The 22,750-nt window shown below is 43.5% G+C and overlaps 2 protein-coding genes across 4 annotated transcripts; both read left to right on the plus strand.

Moving 5' to 3' along the window:
• Nucleotides 1-110: 110 nt before the first annotated feature.
• washc2c (WASH complex subunit 2C) lies at nucleotides 111-10,800 on the plus strand. 3 transcript variants are annotated; one of them, XM_079169233.1, is made up of 31 exons: nucleotides 111-245; nucleotides 1,287-1,430; nucleotides 1,561-1,725; nucleotides 1,889-1,957; nucleotides 2,096-2,269; nucleotides 2,370-2,463; nucleotides 2,552-2,613; nucleotides 2,721-2,777; nucleotides 2,873-2,986; nucleotides 3,123-3,207; nucleotides 3,367-3,426; nucleotides 3,550-3,674; nucleotides 3,780-3,870; nucleotides 3,965-4,018; nucleotides 4,102-4,302; nucleotides 4,409-4,560; nucleotides 4,709-4,819; nucleotides 5,290-5,382; nucleotides 5,468-5,569; nucleotides 5,672-5,779; nucleotides 5,881-6,050; nucleotides 6,202-6,319; nucleotides 6,573-6,989; nucleotides 7,092-7,220; nucleotides 7,404-7,505; nucleotides 7,665-7,739; nucleotides 7,978-8,037; nucleotides 8,532-8,753; nucleotides 8,861-9,538; nucleotides 9,640-9,811; nucleotides 9,926-10,800. In XM_079169233.1, exons 2-31 carry the CDS (start codon nucleotides 1,287-1,289, stop codon nucleotides 10,069-10,071), a joined length of 4,350 nt encoding a protein of 1,449 aa, XP_079025359.1. In that variant the 5' UTR covers nucleotides 111-245; the 3' UTR covers nucleotides 10,072-10,800. The 3 variants fall into 3 exon arrangements, with proteins under 3 accessions (XP_079025359.1, XP_079025360.1, XP_079025361.1); XM_079169234.1 differs by having other exon boundaries at nucleotides 3,553-3,674; XM_079169235.1 differs by lacking the exon at nucleotides 7,978-8,037.
• A 614-nt stretch (nucleotides 10,801-11,414) lies between these two features.
• Nucleotides 11,415-22,405, plus strand: zfand4 (zinc finger, AN1-type domain 4). The gene is made up of 10 exons (XM_079168937.1): nucleotides 11,415-11,603; nucleotides 12,807-13,107; nucleotides 14,149-14,224; nucleotides 14,854-14,921; nucleotides 15,067-15,280; nucleotides 15,644-15,800; nucleotides 16,262-17,503; nucleotides 18,190-18,241; nucleotides 20,733-20,850; nucleotides 21,391-22,405. Exons 2-10 carry the CDS (start codon nucleotides 12,924-12,926, stop codon nucleotides 21,524-21,526), a joined length of 2,247 nt encoding a protein of 748 aa, XP_079025063.1. The 5' UTR covers nucleotides 11,415-11,603; nucleotides 12,807-12,923; the 3' UTR covers nucleotides 21,527-22,405.
• The last annotated feature ends 345 nt before the right edge of the window (nucleotides 22,406-22,750 follow it).

Consider the following 22,750-nt stretch of genomic DNA (forward strand, 5'->3'; position numbering starts at 1 on the left):
CAGGTATCTTAGCCTCCTTGCCTCCTTTCCTCGGCTCCTTGGTTGGATCCACTCCGCCCCACTTTTCAACGGGTTGCTATGCGACGCTAGTCAGGTGACTGTCTGCAGACAGAACATGGCCGACCTGTCAGAAGACCAATGAGGGAAAGAGGCCACATTTAGCATAATCGATCTCGGTTTTTTTTTTACGTCGTTTCTGACCACAGTTGAGCGTCGTGGACAGCAGTGGACCGGAGTTATTCAAGGTAGGCACAAACGCGCTCATATTCGGGGTAGATGTGTGACTGTAGTGTCGCCTGGAGCAGCTCACAGCTAACGGTGGCGTTGGCTAGCTAAGTTTGACTAGCTGCTAACCAAACAGTCCCCGCTCTCCCTTACAGAAGACTACAAGTATGTGAAAGCTCGCAGGAGGAAGTAACATTAAGACCGCTCTTTATTGATGCAACATTGTCATTCTCCGCTAATTTGTAAACTTGTTGTATTGCTAACGCCAAAAGCTACTTTGTCGTATCGGAAAGTGTAGCAGTTAAACTACACTAGTTAAAGGAAAGATAACGTTACGAGTTAGCTAATGCGTAATGTGTTGTGTGGTATTTCAGTAACTCTTTAAACCAACACAGACCTGCAATGAGCAGGTCATCAGGGCATCAACTGTGTCATCAGTTTTTGGACTGTTGACATTGAATCAAGAAACTATATTCCAATAGGTTGTGACCTATGCAGTAATAACATGAACACATACAAACACATTGGGATGCATTATCTTCGTGCCTGGTTTATTTTATAGAGGGGAGGTTTAAACCTTTGACCAGAGGGAAGCTATTCTTACTTGTGGTTTAGTTGGTTGGAGGCAGAATGATTTATTTGGCCTCTCTCTGGAGGAATGCCACAGTCCTGTCACACAGCTTACTTTCTCTATTAACTAGTCTACTAGTTATGTTAGAGCTAAATACAGGTTGTCAGTAATATGAACGAAAAACCAAGTTTTGGAATCCTTTTTGGAGGAACTTAATGAAGGGGATCCATGAAAAATATGCAAAAGACAGCTTGTTGTTGCCATTTAAAGTTGATATTCATTTCCTCCAACAAGCTTTTGTATTCAGTCTGTCAGCTGTTTACATCAGGCAGAGACTCCTTCTAATCATAGACTGTATGCAAATTGAAATAAAGCAGATATGAGAGCCATGTTGTTACACAAGAAGAAGAATGTCCTTTTTCCTGGAACAATTCATTATTAATTCAGGTGTTTAGAAATCTGAATATTTATTTGAGTGATCTGGTTGCAGATGAGCGGGTTGCCAGAGGGATTAGCAAATGGCCCAAGCAGGAGTGATCACCTGAGGGAAGATGCTCAAGTTTGGGAGAGACCCTGGACTCTTGAGGAGATGCGGCAGAGCAGTGCCAACTGGTCCTTGGCAGCTGACTCAGGAGTAAGTCAGAAACTTTGTTCCCAGCTTACAAATAAGCCAAGTATTTCCCCATCATCTATTCTCAAATAGTCTGAAAATGAAAGGAACTCTGCAAATGTCTTCATAACTGGGTTTTTTTTTGCCTTCACAGCTCTTCCTCTTCCTCCAAGACTTCTCCCAGAGAATGCTGTCGAAGACGCATGATATTGAAAAGCAGTTGGACAGTCTGATCCGTGACACCAAGGCCACAGATAGCTGCTTGAACTCTGTCTTTAACGACTTCCTCATGCTTTCCAATACACAGTTTATAGAAAATGTAACGTACACAATTCAAACGTTTTCTTCTACTTCAGTATTGTTATACTATAACTGTGACAATTTACTCTATTTGTTTCGCTACTTTTGGAACAAAAATGTTGCAGATTACATGATATAATCGTATCTGGTAATTAAAAACATGACTTTGTGTCCTGTTACAGAGAGTGTATGATGAAGAGGTAGAAGAGACTATTCCCAAGGCCGATGCTTTGGAGAAGCAGCCTGAGCAGGTATAAAGAATGCATCCTTCCTGGGCGTAACATTTGATGTCATGGAGCGCAACGCTGACCAATATGGCCACGGTGTGTGGCTCACATTATCCACAAGTCTCGTATCGCCCCGTGAAAGTCCTTTTCTTTTCCCGATAGGAGAAAACTCGAGAGCAGAGAGAGGCAGCGTTGATCCCTAAGATGCAGGAAGCAGTGAACCACGGTCTGAGAGTGCTGGAGTCGGCCTTCGAGCATCTGGACATCAAAGCGGGAAACTCTGATTCAGAGGATGAGGAGGTCACAGACAGAGTGGAGGCCATCCTGGAGCCCAAGGTGCGTTCTAATTCTTGATTACTGCAGTAATGCATGTGAACATTCATCTTTACATGAATGTTATTGAGCCTGTGTGTCGGTTTTCGGACTTGTCTTTTAGGATCTTTATGTGGACAGACCACTTCCCTATCTGATCGGTTCCCAGGCCTTCATGGAGCAAGAGGACGTTGGACTTGGTGACCTCTCCAGTGATGGTAATATTCTCATGGCAGCTTCTTCAGGCTCTCCGATATTATCCTGTTTATTTTTTCCCCTCGTGTATTTGCGTGATTCTCTTTCCAGAAATGTCCGTTGACAGTGACAGAGACAGTGTGATTGAGAGCGAAGATGGCAAAGAAGCCGTTGTAAGACTTTTTCCTTTTCTTTCACAGTATTTTTCAAGGTTACTCTTTTTGCATATTGCACAGGTAAATGACACTTCAATGTAAACATTTATTTATTTACTCAACAGCACTCAGATGACGACTTTAATCAGGAGGAGGATGAAGGTCACAATAATGTTAGGAAGGTAAGCTTGGCTGCACGCCTGCTAAAACACATAAAAGATTACATTCAAGCTGAACAACTCAATCATCTTTGGATTCTCTTCCTGCACTCACTTAGAAGTCATCCATGTTGAGTTATGAGGAAGATGATGAAGAGGAGGAGGATGAGGATTCGGACATATTTGGAGAATCAGACAGGGATGATGATGATGATGATGACGACAGCACAAAGGTATGCCTCTTATAATACTGAAGACGTATGTTTTGTGAATGAGTTCTTTGTCATTTCAGTCTGAAATCCTTCATATATGATCTTCAGTTTCTCAGTTTGTTTATCTGTTTGTTTGTTTTTATTATGTCATATTCAGAACACTGGCCCATCGTCTTTTGCTGATGAGCTGGCCGCCCGAATCAAAGGCGAACCAGTTCACAAACCAGAAGGAGATCGCGCATGTAAGTCGCAGTCATTATCACCCAACTGGCAGCACATCGTCTCCCTTTTTGTTACTTCCACTTTTCACGTTTACTTTAAGGAAAACACTGTTTAAGTTATGACATTGTTGCATGTGCATGCTCATGGTTTTGTGTGTCTACCATGTCATGTCTTTGAAGCATTGTCATCTAAGAAGAAAAGTAAAAGCAGGAAAGAACCAAAACCTTCAAAGCCACAGGGTAGGACTTTCATCCATCATCAGAACAATTCAAACTATTTGTTTGATTCTGCATGAGTTATTTACACAGCAGGCCCATTGTTCTCAGTACGCTCGTCAATACCGTTTGTGTGCATTGTAACAGCAGCTGAAGAGGACAGTGATGACATGTTTAAGCCACCGAAGATGGATGATGATGACTTCTCCCCATTTGGGGGGAAAGGTGGCCTCTTCAGTGGAGGGAAAGGCCTGTTTGACGATGAGGAGGAGGTATATTAAACTCATTGATCATTTTAGCGCTCCCTCTTATTCAGTCCTGTAAACTCTGGACGTAGCCAGAATGTGACTCATGCTGTATTGTGTTATGTCATTCAGGGGGATCTTTTCTCCGAGGCTCCAAAACCTCCTGTGTCCGGGGAAAAAAGAGTGTCGAATGAAAGCATGAAAAGCACGTCTCGACCTGCAGGTAAGACCGTAGGTTTCCAAAACTAAGATCTACAAACATGTAGAAAAAAACTGGACTTGCAGATTAACACGCACCGTTTTCTTCTCCATTCAAGAATCTGACAAATCTGCAAAGAAGATTCCAGCAGGTGCCGTTTCAATATTCCCAGGTAGAAGCATTAACTTGTGTGACGGCCGATGTCGAGTTCTTGTCTGCTTCATCGTCCTCAACCAAACGACTTTCTCTCCACAGATAACAGCCTGTTCAGTCCAAGGATTGGCTCTGATTCAGTGGAGAGCAAGGAGAATGGGACTCCGGTCCCTAAGACCAATGCTGCCTCCAAGCAGGTTCCTACGGGAGCTGGTTTTGGTGAAGGAGGAGGTGGGCTGTTTGATGATGAGGATGAGGATGATGACTTCTTCAGTGGTAAAAGCCTGACGAAGTCTGACTCTGGTAAGTGCGTGAGAGAACGGGACCTTCGGTGCTACAGTCCAGGTTCAGGTGGGATCCTCCCCCTCAAACCCCCCTGTGTTGGTTGTGTTTCCCTCTTTGTTTCCAGCTGGACACAAGAAGCCCAAGAAAGCTGTTGACCTTTTTGATGAAGACGATGACGATGGTGACATATTCAGTGAGAAGTACAGTGCTCCAGCTCCAGCGCAGAGCAAGAAGGATGTAGTGGAAGAGCAGGTTATTAAACCACCTGCGAAAAAGGTAAAGATCACCGTTCAAGTGTCCCAATGTGGTTGAACATGATATTATGATCGTTTAATGGATTACATATTGTGTTTGGTAGATCTGAATTGTGTTTGTGTGGCCTGTAGAAGCTGTTCCTATGTTAATGATTCATTGTTGTGTTTAGATGCCAGCAGGGGCCATCTCTATGTTTGGACCCGGGACTCAAAGCTTGCTCAATGAGGGCCTGAAGAAGCGTCAGCCGTCTACCAGCGAAGAGTCTGAAAAATCTCTGGAGGTCTGAACGCTGTCTAACAATATTCTCTGGACCAAATCCAATTTGTTGTGTTTTCACAAGCAAAATGCCAGTTTTTTTTCCAATGCCTCCTAATGCACCATCAACTGGTTGTAGGCCACAGTGTATTTTCATAGTTTTAGTTTAACGGTACGTTCACATTTTGTTTTGAGGTCCTGTCTACATTGACTCACAAGCTAATTTATCAGGCCTGGGTGCCTTTGAATGAACAGACCTAGTTGCAGTCAGTATGTTGATGTTTGCTATAAGTGCCGTATTCAAGTGCAGTCTGAGAAAAGACCAAATCCGATTTAGTTTAGAGTGCACTGCTGGCCTTTACTCTTGTTGATACATTTCAGTTCTCTTTGCTCAGTATTTAGTATTTCCTATCAAGACTGAACCTCATATTTGTAAAAGTTATAATTTAGAAAACTATTGATATTAAATTGTCATCTTCACGTTATGCATTTCAGAATGGGCCGGCTCCAGATGCTGCTAAGGCTGCGGTCAAGCAGACTCCGAGACCCCAGACGAGAGGCCTCTTCTCTGATGATGAAGACACACAGGTACGGCTCTCAAATGTCACTAGCAAAAAAGTGATAACGGTGATAAAACATCTAATTACACCATATATGTGTTTGCCTTCCATAGGGATCTCCAGCTATCCCTAAGAGCCAGTCTAAGCCTGAGCTTACAAGCCAGGGCAAAACCAGCAAGGCCCCTTTGTCATTGTTTGATGATGAGGAAGAAGAGGTGAGAATAGTAAACTAATATTCCACACACTTGGACAAAACTGCATTAGCTTACGCGTTTGCTGTGAGTACTTTTACAATGATGTGGTTCTTCACCTTGCAGGACCTGTTTGCATCTGCAGCGAAGTCTAAAGCAAAGCCTAGTCAAGCTAAAGCCTCCACACCGCAGCTCAGTCGAGCGGTGGCCAGCTCCCTCTTCAGTGATGATGAGGTATGAGAATACAAACAAAAAAGTCATATTTACTACTGCATGCCAATATGTGTCGGTGCCTACAATGTGGTACATTGTTTTCCCGAACATTTGAATGACAGGACCAGTGGGTGAGTTCTATAAGTAGCGCGGGGAAGCCAGAGGTAACGTCAGGAGGGATGAAGCCCAGTACCAGCGCCCCCTCCAGTCTCACCAGTGCCAACATGTCTCACAAAAGCAGCCTCTTTGATAATGACGATGATGACCTGTTTGCTCCAACGACAGAGTCGAGGTATGAACACGTGTGAGGACGAACAGTGAAAAAAACATACCTGCTCACTTTTACAATGTATTAAAATCACTTTAACCATATTTTTTTTTTTTTAAGTATTGTCTTGCTCTGAATTCTGACCTATCCTCTCATTCTGTCGCTCTTCACACAGTCAGAAGAAACCTCAGAGAGTCGCTCTCTTGTTTGAAGATGAGGGTGATGAAGATAAAGGATCCCTCTCTGGCATCAAACCTGCTGTCAACACAAACGCTGCAGCCTCGGCTGCTAAAGTGAGTGCGCTAACTTTGTCCCGTAAAAAATAATCTTGTTTTGTAGCTTGCCTCCAGCGGGCTTTAAAAATGTTTAACAGGCTTAAGGGGTGAAAGAATTGACTCATTCCCTGGAGCAACATTTAGATCCTTTTAATTAAACAGAAAACACCACATTAGAAAAGTTGGCTTGTTTCCCAACAACAGTGATGCCTTTATTTGCATTATCTCCCACACTGAGATTAAATTATGATACAATACCTGTATTCTTCAGACACCGGCTGTGGCCTCTCAGTCGTCCTCCATGTTGGAGGAATCGGAGGAGGTTGTAGTTTCTCGGACAGCAGCACAGGACAAGCCTTCAGAGCAGGAGAAGCCTGCACCGGAGACCCCTGAGATCCCATCAGCGCCCTCGCCAGAGATCAGCGAGAGTAAAAAGAAGCCTGCTGGAGCAGTCAGTCTTTTTGGAGGCATCAACGTTCTCGCCAACAAGCAGACGAAGAGCCCGTTGGATGAAGTCGACAATGATGACAGCCTCCTCTCCAAGGACAGCCCACCGCCCAATGTCAAGACAGAAGAGAAAGTCAAAACAAGCGCCGTTAGTCTGTTCGATAATGAAGAGGAAGATGAGTCGGATTGGAATGACACGATATTCACACCCAGTAAACCCACAGCAAGCGACACACTAAAGGTTTGTGTGATTATACAGTAGACCTAAGAAGAGGGTGAACGAGTGGTTCAGGTGCTGTTTCTCATGCAGGCAAAGTATAAAATGTGTGTCTTTTATTTTCAGCCGACGGAGGAGCGACCCCAGGCGACGAGCACAGGAGTGTTCCAGGATGAGGAGCTGCTGTTCAGTCAGACGCAGCAGAAGGACAATGACCCAGATGTCGACCTGTTTGCCTCTTCAGGGAAAGCTGCCGTCAGTATATTAGATTATTCTTATGTTTGTTTGTTTGCAATCATTAACTCAACTGCATACTGTGTCAAAATGTTTAGTTTAGTCCATTTGATATTAACATTGCAGTATCATTAGAATTATAACATTCCAACGACCAGATGTCTTTCACAAGATGGTTAGGATACATGACCGTTTACTTTTCAGAGCTCCAAAGTCAGCTCAGTGAAGCCGGCAACACAAAGTCTGTTTGCAGAAGATGATGAGGACGACCTCTTCAGCTCCATCAAGTCCAAAGCTCCTCCTCCGGTAGCAATTTGATTACTTTGTAGTGATTTAGAATGATGCTGGATTCCTGCTGCCCTAACATTGCATATTACACCAGCTGTATGAATAGCCATTCGACTGAATCACAAAATGTATATCAGCGGGAGAACTTTCATCTCTCTCTTTCATTTTTGTTCTCAGAAAGTAGCAGAGAAGCCCAGTAAACCTAATGACAGAGCGCCACTAGCAAGTCCAGAATCTGTATCCGAGACTCAGGTGAGTCTACTGTCAGCGTTTACTCCAATAATAGGAGGTTTTTCTTTGAGCCATAAATACACACTACTGTGTGTCCATGCGGTTTTGATATTGGGTTTATTTTTGCCTATATTAGCTGTTTTTCTTAAAAAATACTTTTTGATATGTTGTGATAGACACACAGTGTTGTTTCTAGATGAAAAACAAGAACTGCCTTCATTGGATTAAATGCTGAAACTGCTGTAATCTGACCACACAGAAACCTGCACCAAGCCCTGTAAAACCTAAAGATTCCTCATCAAGGATTGGGAAACTTCAAGTAATATCTTTATTTTTATTGAATCAAAAGTCTTCATTCTTGACATTTCACTCTGATTCCTCCAGAGAAAAGTCTCTTTTCTATATTCTCTGACACGATTTCTCTTCAAAGGTGTCTTCTGTTTGGACTTTTTCATATTCCAACTTAAAAGCTTGGCTACGATACAGCAGCATGACTACCAGAATAAATATAATTATCTGTTTTGGTTTCATTTTGCGAAGCTGGAAGAATTTGCTCTTTCTTTCAGTTTCACAAGATGTTATTGCATCTTCTTCTTTCCTCATTTTCATCCACAGTCCTGTTTTTCCATTTTCCTTCGAATGATCTTCTGTTCTGAACCACGCCGATAAACTTCCTGAAAAGAGAGCAGTTGTAAATGTGTACTTGGGTGGACAGTCTGTTTAAATAGTCTTTGGTCGCAGTTAAGGGTCCGTTGTGTTTTTTTTCGCCTTGACAAATGATTGCATTGGTGTGTCTGATATTGTCATATTCAGGCCAATCTGATGATCAACCCCGCTGCGCTGCTCCCTGGTGCTATCCCTAGTATGCCAGGGGCTGTAAGTGCACTCCCTGGCATGGCTCCTAGCTCCTCCTCTGGGGGGTCCAGTCTGAGCCCCAGCCTTGCCACAACTCCTATAGGAGCCCAGCCGGACCTCCAGGGAGGAGTGAACTTCGACACCCCAAGTCAGGTTACAACACTGCAGAGCGCGCACAAGGTGGGTTTTTGATCCCTGGAGAATGAAATCTGCTATCTAATAGTCTTTTAGTTGCTTTTCCGTTGCTTGGACTTTGATATTGTGAGCTCACATCTTCTGTCATGCAGAGTCGTGCCAAAGGTTCTGTACAAAGGAGACCCCAGTCCAGAGCAGCGAGGCAGCAAGCAGCCCAAAGTTCTTCAAAGGTTAAAGAAGCGGCTGAGGGCGGAGACGTTCCTGGGCCCAATCCGAGTCTGTCTGGTTTAGCCACGCCTCCACCAGAAGAGTCCAGCCAGACGCGTGCCAGTCCGAACCCACCTAACTCGGCTGAACCCGCTGCCCTGCCCGCCTCCTCACCTTCTCAGTCATCTCTCTCTGAAGTCTCCCCTAGACCGCCGGTGCTGAAACTGCCAGTATCCTCAAACACTGGAAAGAGAGACGCCAGTAAAGACAGCAGCAGTACCAAGGTGCTTCCGTCTTCTGATGAGGAGGACCTTTTTGGCTCCGACGGTCTGTTCGGGGCCACCTCAGTCACTAACACACCCTCCACCAAGACTACACAACCTCAGGCCAGTAGTGGGGCGGGATTGAAGAATGACAAAGATGAAAGCACTCTCCCATCCATTTTTGATGCCAACACGGGCGACCTTTTCCAAAAAGTCAAACCACGGTCAACAACAAAAAAAGCCACGGCCTTTTTGGAGGAAGATGACGACGATGAGGACATCTTTGGAATAAGCAACATCTCCACAAGTAGTAAAGAAACCAAGAACAGCAGTAGTGCCTCAAAGCAGGACATCTTCCAGGTATCTCTATTTTACATTGATGGTGATACTGTCGAGGTTTTCTGTGCGACGATAACGATATGTTTCATGTCTTTCCTCATCTGCTGAATTTCTGTTCTCAGGATGAAGTTTCCACCGTGCCTAAAGTCCACAAGAAGCACAAAGAGAAGACCCTCGATGCCAGCTTGTTCGATGACAACATAGACATTTTTGCTGACCTGACGGACACTTTAAAACCAAAACAGAAGTCCAAGACGAAGGGAGAGACCAAGTCAATATTTGATGACGACATGGGTAAGCATGCAGGCATTCGTGTTTTTTAAAGCGGTCTGTCTTGTGGTCTACCTTTTTTCTTTTCTTTTTTAAATCAACATATTTAACCAGATATTTTCTCTTTGTTTTTTACAGATGACATCTTTTCACCAAGCACAGTAAAACCAGTCACGAAGGCTCCCCAAAAATCAAAGAAAACACCACTCTCTCAGGAGACCAGCACAGCGGCGGATTCAAGCAACATATTTGACGATCCACTTAATGCCCTCGGTGGGAACTGAACTGTTGTTTCTGAGTAGCAAGATTTGTACAATTGCGGATTCATTTTTTTGTCATTTGGATCGCTGAATGATTGGAGATCGGATACACTGTTGATAGAGTATTTATTCATTTGAAATCTTATGAATACTGGGGCTTATTTTTGACAGATAAAGATTTTCAAATGAAAACTATTCCAAGCATCTTCTGGCAGCACTTCCTAAATCATCTCAGTATCAGATCATATTGTGTAACAGTCATTACTGTTAATCTTTATTATACATATTAGCACTTTATAAGCATCTCATATGCTTAGCCTCAAAGCCTGCAGAAATTAACAGCGACTTGTTTTGTTTGTTTTGAAGATGTTTATCCTTTTGCTTTTCCATGTTGAGATTCCATGTCTTTGAATGTGTGCCATATCATGGTTATGAGAAATCAATTTGTTCACTTACTGTCTTAGGCATTTTGACAATGTTTTTATTAATAAGAAATTCACCAATTTCTTAACTTTGGCTGTGATGAGAAAGGAAATTCATTTTTAATAACTAAAAAGAAACATATTTTATGCTATCTGAAATGAGTGTGATTATTTCCAAGTCACTTGTCCTGATGTCTTAGATCATCTGATGCTTAGTGTCTGATGTGAGCAGGGAGCCCCTCCTGGAGAACATTAGATCTGTAATTATTACACTATTTCTGTTTAATTCTTGGATGATTGAGGTTTTGTTATTTTGCCTAGGTCAGTATTAATAAAGTAAAAGAGGAACAATTTAAGCTTATCGACATTTAAAGAGAAACCCCTCACAGTAGGGAAGGTTAATAAGTAAAAGCTTCAAAAACTATAAATGCATACTTTGAATTTCTTGTATCTGTTTGTGCCTTAAACTGGCATTCACAGCCTTTTTGTCTTGTGCATAGGACTGAGACCTTTTTGCTGACATGGGGCTACACATTGGCATCTTTTTAAAACGGAAATGATTCAACTTTGCTTTTAAAGACGTTTTTAATGGTGTATTTTAAGTGTTTTAACATTCACTATTCATTTCTTGATGAAGATTAAGAAAGTCAATCAGCGGCCAAAGGTTTAATATTAACTGATGTACGGTGAGTTGTACTAATGGTGGGGTTTTTCCAAGCCTGTGATTATAACGACTACTGTGGCAGAAAAATGTGAATTTTCTCACAATTTGATTTCAAATTCAAGAGGATGTGAAAGTGTCCGCCTTTGACCCCACGTGTCAACAATTGGACAACTTGTTGTCCCTCCCACCAAATCACCCGTGGCGCCGATTGGTTCCTTCGTCTGTCAATCAAATGGAATCACAAAGGTGTTGTTCGACCGCTTTTTGACAGGTACGACGATGTCGCCGACCAGCGGACCACGGCTACCGACAACGGTCGACCGTCTGCGTCGTCCCGTGTGCAGTATTTAGGGTGACCGTGATGAAGTGCTGCAACGTTTCCGTCGACAGCTAACGTTACACCGGACTGCTGCAGAGGACCGGAGCCGACAGATGTAGCCTAGCATCCTGCTAGCTCACCACTGAGAAAGGTTAGCCATTGTTTGAGTTGTTGGCTAACATGGCAACGAGAGCTAACACAAGTAGCGTCGGCTAGACGGGTTTTACCACCGTGTTTACTGCAGAAGATACTGCTCAGCAGGTTTTAACAATACAACACTGACGGTAGCCAGGGATGTAAACTGCCTTGTGACAAACTGGTCGGTATAAGTATGACTTGTGTGACCTTTTCTTTGCTAACGTTAGCCGCTGGAGTTGTATTGAGGAGAGTTTCAGCTCCATTCATCTCAGGCAGCTAACGTTGACCTAGTTTATCTGGTGTGTGTGTGGTGTTACTGTGGTGGTGCAGTCAACTAACGTTGGTCAACGTTTACATCTGCATGACGTTATAGCGTTGCCTGTAACATGACAACCTCAGCGTTTCTTTAGACAATGGCCTGTTGACAGCCCTCAAGTCTCTGAATGGATACACCTCAGGCCTCGTATGCTATCCAGCCGTTAATCAGCGACACAGTTCATCTTTAGTGTTACTCACCTGTGTGGGCATGACTGGTCACCTGAGCTCCTGTCAGGCCCCAGTAAAGTGGAAAGATCTTAATTTAAAGGTCTGTGTGTAATACGTGCTCTGGACAGCAGCTCTTGGTCAACTGTATAGCTCCAAAACACAAAGGGACCAGATAATATATTACCATATATTATTCTGGGTTCCAAGGAGAACAACATAAAACCTGTATACTTCTATTGTTCCTGCTTATAACTGACTCTAGAAGGGCATGCACACATAAACCACAGTAAACTAAAGCGCCTCTTTTTATAGATTAAATAAAGACTAACTGATTGGACTAACCCGCCTCTCCTACAGATGACATTTTGTAAGACGCTGAGTCAAATGACACAAGATGTAATCTGTCAGAGGCTGCCTTCAGGAACAGGACACTTCATACCTCTGATGGGCTTACGTAACACACCTGATCCCCTTGAGTTTTGGCCAGAGACTTAACTGCTGCGCTACATCTTTTATGAGACGGTTGCACATGTCTGCTGCCACTGATGCATGACTGCACAGTTTCAGTCTTTTGTCTGATTCAGTCGTGATTTTATGACACACACGGGCATGTTTTTGTATGTTACCACGGGTCTATCCGGTAAGACACTTGATTCCAGGGAATGTTTAAACCAGTCAAACCTTTTTAAAAAGTGATGCTAAAATCCTACCATGCTTTTGTTTCTCACAGCTGTGGTCGTCCTGCATGATGTGTGGCGGTTGTGAGCTGTGTCTGTCCCCCTCTCCTCGGGCCAGTCCTCCCATTTAACCAAATCTACCCAGAGTCTCTCGCCCCCAACCCGCCAAGATGACCGACAGGAAGGAGCCGCCCTTCTTTAACGATGACAGCGTGGGAGCTTTTCACTATAAGCTCCCTTTCTATGACACTATGGAGCTCTTCATAGAGACCCTCACTGGGACCTGTTTTGAGCTGCGTGTGTTGCCCTTTGAGGCGGTCATTTCAGTCAAGGCAAAGATCCAGAGGCTGGAAGGTACGAAGCACTCAAAAGTGTAGTTTGCATGTTTTAGTCTGCTGTTAGAGGAATAGTGTCCATGCTTTATAAGTCAGGATATAGACCAGGAATATGAGCAGTCGTTTGTTTGATCATTCTGTATTCTGTCTCCTGAGGTGTGTTGCTCTCTCTGTAACTGCTCTGGGGATTCAGTTTTGTACCTTCTACAAGTTTTATATTGTTTGTGCTTTCCACTTCATCAGTAGGCATGCAGGATCAGAGCTGGGTTTTTTTAAATGCCCAAAATTGATAGGAAGAAAACTCTTGGTTACAGTCCAAGTTCATCTGAATGAATTATCTGTTAGTTCTCATTTATTCATTCATTTTCATCTGGGCTGTCCTCTTGAGGTTGCTTGTATTAGATGAAGATGACCTTTCATATCTACATTCTTTGCTTCTGTTTTCGGTAAGAAAGGACTCTCTGTGCTCCGTCTGTGAGGAGGTGTGTGTGTGTGTGTCAGCCCAGCAAAGTGTGTTTGTGATGGAGAGCACTGCTCCCTCACTAACGCTGGCTCACCTCCAGCGTCGGGTCAGCGAGTTCACTTCGTGGGCACAGAGAGCTTCCTGACTGTGAATACACTCCATCTCATTACGAGGAGTGGCTCCACTGAGCATTGGTAGCCTTTTAGGCTGTCATCCCTCAACTGGAGTCTCATTATTTTGCTCTAATTTGCAATAATATTAGATACGATGTAGACGTATAGTAGTCTAACCAACCTCATGTATTTAACCGCTTTAGCTGCAGGATAAGCTGTCTTTATGGTGGAGCGAACACTGTATCACATCAACAAGTAAAATAAATGAATTATTAATGCTTCTGTTCTGTCATTTTCCATTTTCCAGCAGTGACATCGTTCTGTCTTTAGAGGGCAGTCATGAATCATCTTTAGTGTGGTGTGGATGCTTCTGTTGGCAGCATTCCAATCTGTCATGTGTGTGAACTCAGGCTATGAAATATGAACCGGTCCTTGTCTCCTTGTCAACTTTGCTTGTTTTCTGTATTCTACTCTGTCCGTAAAGGTATCCCTGTTGCCCAGCAACACCTTATCTGGAACAACCTGGAGCTGGATGATGAACACTGTCTACACGACTACGGGTAAATCTACTCCTGCAGAGCGCAGACAACTGGCTTCCTAAGACACATTACGAGCAATATGGTTTGAATTCTCCCCGCCTACATTCAGAGTCATTCGCATGTGCACCTCAAAAGCCTTTCGGCTGTGTTGGTGACTCGGTTCAACATGTTGTAAATGAGCCAGAGATGTAGAGGCGGATGAGGACAGTGTCATATCGAGGGAGCTTGCCCCCTCCACTCTTGTCAGTTTATGAGGTGCAGACCTCCCCTTCCGGTGCTCTGCTGGCTGCATATGGTGATATTGTTCTGGGTGCTTGTCACTTAATTTTCCACATGAGCGGCCTCTAGTGAGATCTCGCTAGACTCGTCTATCAAGTTGCAGCACGGAGCTTTAGAAGCGGAAAGGTCCAGTAGACAATGAAACATCTGCTCATTGGGAACAACTGTTCCAGTGGATTAACCAGTGATGCACTTAAGTTCATCTGGACATCATGCCGACGCTTTGAGTGCTGTAAACTTTGTATCGGAGCGTCTCTGCTACCTGCTGTTATTTCCCTCTCTCCCAGTACAATTACATACAGTGTGGAATGCTTTACAATACTCTCCACGTGTTCTTCTTTTATTGCTCATCAGTGTGTTTGTGTTTGCAGTATTGCAGAGGGCTGCACTTTGAAACTGGTCTTGGCCATGAGGGGAGGCCCAATTAACACCAGGAGAGGTAAGGAAAGGACCAAAGAACTGGACATGAGCAGTTTTCATTTGATCAAAAGTTTGTTTTTCAAAGTAAATGAACACATAGGGAAATGAAATGTACGGATTTCCTGTTTTAACCACAGAACCCCCTCTCTTCTTCTTCTTTTTAGTAACCATTGATGATCCCATCAAAGAGGTCACTGACCTGATGGAGAGCACCAAGGAGGAGGAGGAGGAGGAGGAGGAGGAGGAGGAGGGTTGGGAGAGAAGCCTCCCCAACAAGCAGGTCACGTTTGTGGTCTATCGAGAGAATGACCAGCTAAACTTCTTCCGAGTGGTCGACAGGGGAGACGGCACCCTGACCCCTCTGTCTGAATCCATGAGGTTGGGATATTGTCAAAATGCCCTTGTTTTAACAGCACAGTTATTCTATCATTATATTATCTGTCATAAAAGGAATTGGGGCAGGAGTTTGCTCATGTTCATAATCATTTAACGTACAGTAACATCAGAAAGACAAAGAGGCTACGGCATTAGGGTCTGAGAGTATTAAGCACAAATGGAGCAAACAGGATAAATGAGTGTAATTATCTAATTATACAGCCAGTGTGGAGTTGAGTACTTAACATTGATTAATCAGTGGTGGTTGTGGCAGCTGAGTTCAGTGAGCAGGGCCGCTGAAGAGACTGCCAAAAGCTTTGTAAGATCACTAATGGGAAGAGTGTTTTTGCCTCTCGTGTTTTCCAGCGGTGGCTCGGTGTACAATGTGTGTGCAGAGGAGGAGGATGAGGAGGATGATGGAGAGTGTTCTGCAGCTACACAGCAAAGCCTTGAGAACTCCATCACCATGAACAAAGTGAAGCTACTCAAAGCCAAGATGGAGGACATGAACCTCAACAAGAAGGTTGGAAGCTACTGGGATTCCAGAAACCTGTGAACTGTTCTGCCTGTCAGAGAGTGCAAATGTGGCCTCGATACACTTTATATATGTTGGCATCTTGTGAAAAACCGGCATTGTCTCCTTTTTCTTTATGGCTGTATTTTTTTTACGAACCAAATTATGTCGAATATTTGCACCACATGGAATCCTGCTTTTCATATGCATAGACTGAAGATGTTAGCCTGCAACCATTTTGCATAATGCGGATGTGCTGCGCCAAACACTCATTTGCATGCGTTTCTAAAACGATCAAGCTTTTCAATACATTAAACTGTACTGGCCCTTTAAAGATTTTAATGCATTATTATTCATTTATACAAGAGGCTTTTTTTAGGCAATTTTACAGAATGGGGAAAAATACTGCAAATGTTCAGTACATTTAAGAGGATCCGGCGGTATAATGTGTCTCTGTCTGTGTCCTCCAGCCGACGAAGTCAGCTAAGGTGAAACCGCGGCCCCCCGTCAGCCCACATCCCTGCGGTGGCTCTCTAGGACCGACCAGCATACGACACCACCATCGCCTCTTTCGCTCGCTCTCCCAGATAAACCAGCCTTGGCAGTCAAATGTACAACTACCTCCAATCGCAGCCCATGAATCCATGGACCCCTTCCCGCTCTCTGCTGCCGCAACCTCTGCCCACTTTTCTATCCCGAGACGACCCCCTCCCGCTTTCCCGTCGCCATCTTGTTATATGCTTCAGGAGGAGGAGCCATGGGAGACGTGCCCACCATTTGCAAAGATCCGGCCCCCTCCCAAAGTGTCCCGGTTGGACATCGGCAGCACCAGGTTGATGAGGGACTGTGTGTACCCTCAGCTCCCTCCGCTGTGTATCAGGGGTCCACCTGAGGCCACCTTTGACCCAGCTGAGCCTCCGGGGGAGGCAGTCAGGCTGAGTTTGTTGGAAGAAGCTGCTGGTCTGATGGTGCCGGCTCAATCTGGAGCTCCGTTTGGGGAACTGTTGGACCCTCTGAGTCTAGATGTGTCCACCCAGCCGGAGGGAGGTCGTCGGTCGTTCGAGGTTGGGGCTCCGCACCAGTTGCCGCTCTCCCCATCCCCACTCGGTACCTGGACACCAGGGCCAGGTGATACTCTCCCCAGCAGAGGTGATAGGACGCAGCTCGGCACACCATTTCATATCGGCTCCCCCTCGCCATTGCCCGTCTCCCCCACACCATCAACTTCTACCAGACCGCTGCCTCTGGCTGTCGATTCCACTCTCTCCTGTTTACAGCCCAACCTTCGATCCCAATCCTCAGCACAGGTGAAGCCAGGCAGCACATCCCCTCCCCCCTCCACCACCATGTCCACTCATCAGCTAAGCATTCGTGGTGTTAAAGTGGAGTCACCTGGCAAGAGGCCAGAGCTTATTTCCAAGAGGGAAGCGAGAGGCATCACTAAGATGGCCAACCAAGCCTGGAAGGAGCCAGTTGGGTCCCTGAACAGCTCTGAACTCTTGGCATCGCTCTCCGCCAGGGCTCCAGACAGCATCAACAGCCGGGACGGCCTTGGAGAGAGTCCGGGACTCGCGTTGGCATTGCCCCCCGCCACTGCCTCAGGACCGGGCAGCCATGGCTCCAGGCTGCCATCCATCCCGACCAACAGGCTCCTTCAGGATGACCTGATAAGACAAATGTCACCGCTGCGCCGAGCAGCAGCCTCTTACATGGTGAGTGCAGAGAGGTGTCGGAAAAGCTTTTAATCCCCAATTCATAGTTTATTTATTTATTTTTTTGTGCTATAATTGTCACGGCATTGTCTTGATATGACATTCACTGAATGGCCGAAGAAGATCTCAATCAGGTTCATCAAAGAGATTCAGATTGCTTTGTTCATTGTCTAGAGCAAAGCACACAATATGATGATCAAAACAGAATACCCAAACATTCCTTCTCAGTTTAAGACTTCATCAGACATTAACCCATATGTGACACGGTGAGGAAGACTGCATGTGAGGTTCCATTGATACAATGTGAAATGGATTCCGGTGAAATTAAATATTTCAAAATATATCATATTGCAGCATTCACTGCCTTGTTAATAAGTTAGATGCACGAGGAGAAATGCAACTTTTAGTCGGGATTGATGGAAAACAGCTGAACTATAAGAAGTCAGAGGTTAAGTATATTAAAATAATCTTGTAGTTCATCTTGAAATGATCAGTTCTCTCAAAACCAATTCAGTTTTCTCAACATCTTTTTGAACTAATAGTTGTTTTGCTTCACCTGTGTATATCAAAATATATATATATATATATATATACGCCTCACTTTTTGACATATTGAGATGATTCTAACTGATACTGATTGCATTGATTTGCTGTAAGACTGTTTCATGTTGCTGTTATCTTCTCAGGCCAACGCCCCTCTTGCATCGGCTGGAGTCATGACACCATTCGGGAGAAAAGGTGAGGGAGACGCACAAACATCCAGAGGTTGTGTTACACATTCTCCTTGGCTGTTGTTAGACAGGGTTTTTATATATATATATATATATACACACATTACTAGCATATAAAGAAAGTGTTGCATTGTTGTGGTGGGGATTGCACATTTGAGTTGTGGACCTTTCAGCCATCTGTTGGACCAGAGGGCATTGTAGCCGATGACTGTAGATGCAGTTCTTGAGGTGCGGTGGCATATAGAGAGGATGCTGTTATGTGAACGCCTTTTAATGAAGGCGAAAGCACCACAAAGGTTTTAAATATTCATTATTTCTTCAACAGCAGTAGTGGCACAAACAACAGCAGGCGCCAGGCCTACACACAAGCACACTCGCATATTTATGTCGACCACTAACATGCTCCGACTGTTCCCCGAGAAAGAAATAAGGACAGATGTACTGAGTCGAGGTATTCCTATTGTCCTCTAGTACTGGAGATTTGTTTCCAGTGTTTCCCAACGGCTGACAATTTGTTGATGATGGTCGGACTTAAATCCGCTCTGTTATTGTCCTGACTGTGTTGTTGTGCTGAAGAGTGAGTCATCCCTCCACTGTGAGAATACATGAGCTTCAGACTCTTATTTCCCCACGGGTCTATATTTGACATCAGTCCTGATTCCCTCGATCAGGACGTTCCACTTCCGTCTGATATCCTCACAGTGATGCTTTACTGCAGGGATATGCTGGCCACTTGTAAGCCGTTTGGTTAGAGTCTTTTCCCTCATACTTGTTCTTGAGTTTCATAAGTTGTTTTTGTGACCAAGGATAAGCAGAACAAATGCATCTAAGATCAGTCTGGTCATAACAATCTGAAAGCACGCAGTATGTAAATTAGGTTTTTGTTTTGTAGTGTCACTTTGTCATCATTGGGTAATGTGTCGGAAAAACTGGAACGTCCCTAAGTGCACTGCAACATGTAGTTATGCTAGTACGGCTTTATTTTACACGTCGGTAACTTCCTAATAATTCCCTGGAGGCACCTGTGTAATTTGGTACTAATTATAGAGGAAATAGAGACAGTGTTCAGTTGGATAGTTTCCAATTAGAAAGAAATTATTTCAAGGAAATGTTTCACTTTATAAAAATAACAATTACTACCTCATAGTTCTTTCAAGGAAACTTCCTTAGAAATGAATAAGAAAGTCCAGACCTGTGAAAGCAGACTTTTGATTGTTCTGTAGATCTATTGTTCATACAAACATTTCATTGACATTCACAACATTGGAACCTTTTCCTCCGTCAGTGACTGAACTGCAGAGCAGCACAAACAAAACGCAGTCAGTGTTTGAGTTCCATGATGTCCCTACAGGGCTGCTCTGTGCGCATCAGATCCTCCGCATTAAAGGAGTCTATTAGGATTGAGAGCAAAAAAAAAAGCTTGATTGGGACACATCTTAATTAATATTCATAAAATTCAAGTTAGGTCTACTTAACAGGATCATGTGGAGAATGTGCTTGCTTCTGAATATATTTGAACTGTGTGTGTGTGTGTGGGGCAGCAGATTAAAATGCACGAAACAAATCAAAATCCAATCCCACGCCCAGCTGCTTGACAGTGAGCTTCCTGTACCTTCATCCGTTTTATCTGTGTGTTCTCCCCACGGCTCACAAACCTGCCTCGCTGCTGCGGGCTCCCACAGACACAAGCTGACACAATCCGGGCTTCCTTGACTTAGGAAATGAGTTTGTTTGCTGACGTATTTTCCTAAATTCGGACTTGGTAATAGTTCATGTGGCTAAGCCTGAAAATGTCCTGAAACCCCTTTTCAAAGAATGATCTGGACCATTTCAAGAATAGCGTCATTTGCTGCTGTTTATGTCTAGTTTAATTGACTACAGATATTTTAAAATGCACACTTTGTCCTAAACCGTGCTTGAAATGTGTTTTCAGACGTAACAAAGAGACGTGACTGACAGTGAGAACACTCCTGGCCGTTTATTCCCGTGGATATCCAGTGACATGAAGCAGACATAATGCGTGATATGTGAAAGTATTGAAATTATAATACAGAAACTTAGACTGAATAAAGTTCAACGCTGAAGACTGACAGGTTTTTAAAAAATGTTCGGGGAGACTTAAAAGCACATTGCATTTCTGGTCACACTCCAGTGTTTGATTTCCCAGCAGGTGTTTTTTCCTTAAACAGCTTTTTAACAGCTGCTAAAAAAAAGAAGAGAAGTGCAATTTTCCTCCCTTGTGTGATTCTGAGTTGATCTAACCTTTTTTTTATGGCGTCGTGATTACTGCGATGGATCCAGCTTATTCAAATTTAAAGTTTTGTGAAAAGTTCAAGGAAGCAAAAGTTGCAAAAATGTTTCTAAAATCTCCAAGAGAACCAAAGCTACGTGAGCGGGGCCGTGTGTGTGGATTAATAGCAACTTCTTCGCTACACGATCAGATATTCCACACCGGCTGCTGTAAAGTGTATCATAGAAAATGTGTCTTCTATTCTCAGGCACTCCAACATACCACCTACCTCCAGTTAAGGCTCCCACGGGCAGCAGGAAGAAGAGCTCAAAGCATTGCTTCCTCTGTGGAAAGAAGACCGGCCTGGCCAGCAGCTACGAGTGCAGGTGAGAGAGCCTCCAGCGTTTCCAGCTGCACTCACTCACTCTGCTGCCTGACTCCTAATTCCATCTCCCCCTATTTGTCATTCCTGTCCTCGAAGCAGCCGTTTTAGTAGAAAATGATCTTTTACCATTTCATCGTTTTGTCTCCCGGCCATGTCTCCAGTGAAATGTGTCTCTGTGCACCGCTTGTTCTGCCACAAGTTATTAACATTATCAAAGTTTCTCCCTACGATCGCCTCCCTCTCCCGGGTCTCGTTACACCCTGAATCTGACGCAACAGTGTGTAACGCAGAGCTCCCGACTGTGTTCAGGAGACCAACCGATGCTTCTGTGATTTAATGAGGAATGTCATTTACTCAATGTTAGTGCTTATGAATGAAATACATTACATGACTATGAGTGAGTAAACTCTCCATCTATACTCTGCAGAATAGCCTGATGATTGAGCAGATGTCTGCTGATGGTTTTATTTGATGACGGCAAGTGTTGTTTCTAGATATTTGCAGACGTACCTTTTAATATGTGTTTGTTTACATCTTTCAGGTGCAGTCACAACTTCTGTTGCACCCACCGCTACGCAGAGACTCACGACTGCACTTATGACTACAAGGGGGCCGGACGGAGATTCCTGCAGGAGACCAACCCTCTGATCAGTGCTCCCAAGCTGCCTAAGATCTAGACCGTCCAACCCGAGCAGAGATGAGGGAACCTATTCACCACTGTGTGCTTTTTATATCTGCCAAGTTTGCTTAAAAATGTAGATAAAATATTCTGTAAAGCCAAGTGTGAACAAACAAGAGGAGACTAAAATGGCGAAGAACTGAGTATCACTTCTTGACAATGTGAAGATGTTTATCCTTTTTTTTAAATCTGTTATAAAGTTATTTTTCCGTTCTGTAAACATTAAAAAAAACCTGTACTTGTATGTAGGTAGTTTCTGCTAAATATATCTGCTGCACGTTCAGACATATCTATTTTTAGTTTTGTCAGCCTTTTAAAAAACGGATAGGACCACTGATGACTTTTCATTCGACAAGTCTTTGACAGATGCACTTTAGAACTATCATATTTATACATTTCACTTTCCTTATTGTGTGGGGAAAGGATACTTACGACTGTGTTTGTCTTATAAAGTGTTTATGTTGTTGTCTCTCAGATTTTTATATTCTTCACCTCTAAATGTCTTTCTTACATGGGCACATACATACAGACATCACTGACAGATTTCTTAAAAAAAAAAAAAGAACAGTCAACTGGAAATATTAAGACGCGTACCAGTCAGTGATGTACAGAAAGAAACTTTATTAGATCAAACTCCTGGAGATACTATAATAGCATTAAAACAGCTGAGCAATACGAAAGATGTATTTATGGCAAGCATCTTACTTGTAGACATAAATACCCCATCCTAATGCAGTTTACTTGACAGGATTACAGATTAACCAGATTACAACAGACATTCACACTTACACACATTCCATACTTAGTATTCTAAAAAAAAACTTGAATTTAAATAAGTACTATTCATGAATAAATATGAAGTATTTCATCGATGAGTGAGTGTACTGTCTTTTTATTTTTAATTTTAATGGATTTGCTCCATACATCATGGATAAATCAAAGGCTGGCTTGCAGTGATGCTGATGGGTTAATTGCAATAGATGGGCCTATCTTTGTAACTTCTGGATATACACTATACTGGGTAGTAAGTATCTTAAAGTACTACAATCTGAAGTGAATGTTTGAGCAATGCTTGAGATGGTTTATATTTTTTTTGATACCTTATTAGTTTATGATTGCTGTCAATGTGCCATAAACTGTTTGGTGCTGGTACAAACGTGGAGCTACTTTTAATGAATACTGCTGAGAATCTTAAACTATAATAATACATCATAATGTATTT

This window comes from Pholis gunnellus (assembly GCF_910591455.1).
Source record: "Pholis gunnellus genome assembly, chromosome: 11".
NCBI lineage: Eukaryota > Metazoa > Chordata > Actinopteri > Perciformes > Pholidae > Pholis > Pholis gunnellus.

Bases quoted from the DNA above. Each gene is read 5' to 3' on its own strand.
- washc2c (XM_079169233.1), top strand. From the start codon at position 1,287: ATGAGCGGGTTGCCAGAGGGATTAGCAAATGGCCCAAGCAGGAGTGAT. The intron at 1,726-1,888 runs GTAACGTACACA...GTCCTGTTACAG, and splicing joins ATACACAGTTTATAGAAAAT to AGAGTGTATGATGAAGAGGT. The intron at 3,675-3,779 runs GTATATTAAACT...TATGTCATTCAG, and splicing joins TGTTTGACGATGAGGAGGAG to GGGGATCTTTTCTCCGAGGC.
- zfand4 (XM_079168937.1), top strand. From the start codon at position 12,924: ATGACCGACAGGAAGGAGCCGCCCTTCTTTAACGATGACAGCGTGGGA. The intron at 14,922-15,066 runs GTAAGGAAAGGA...TCTTCTTTTTAG, and splicing joins CCCAATTAACACCAGGAGAG to TAACCATTGATGATCCCATC. The intron at 18,242-20,732 runs GTGAGGGAGACG...TTCTATTCTCAG, and splicing joins GACACCATTCGGGAGAAAAG to GCACTCCAACATACCACCTA.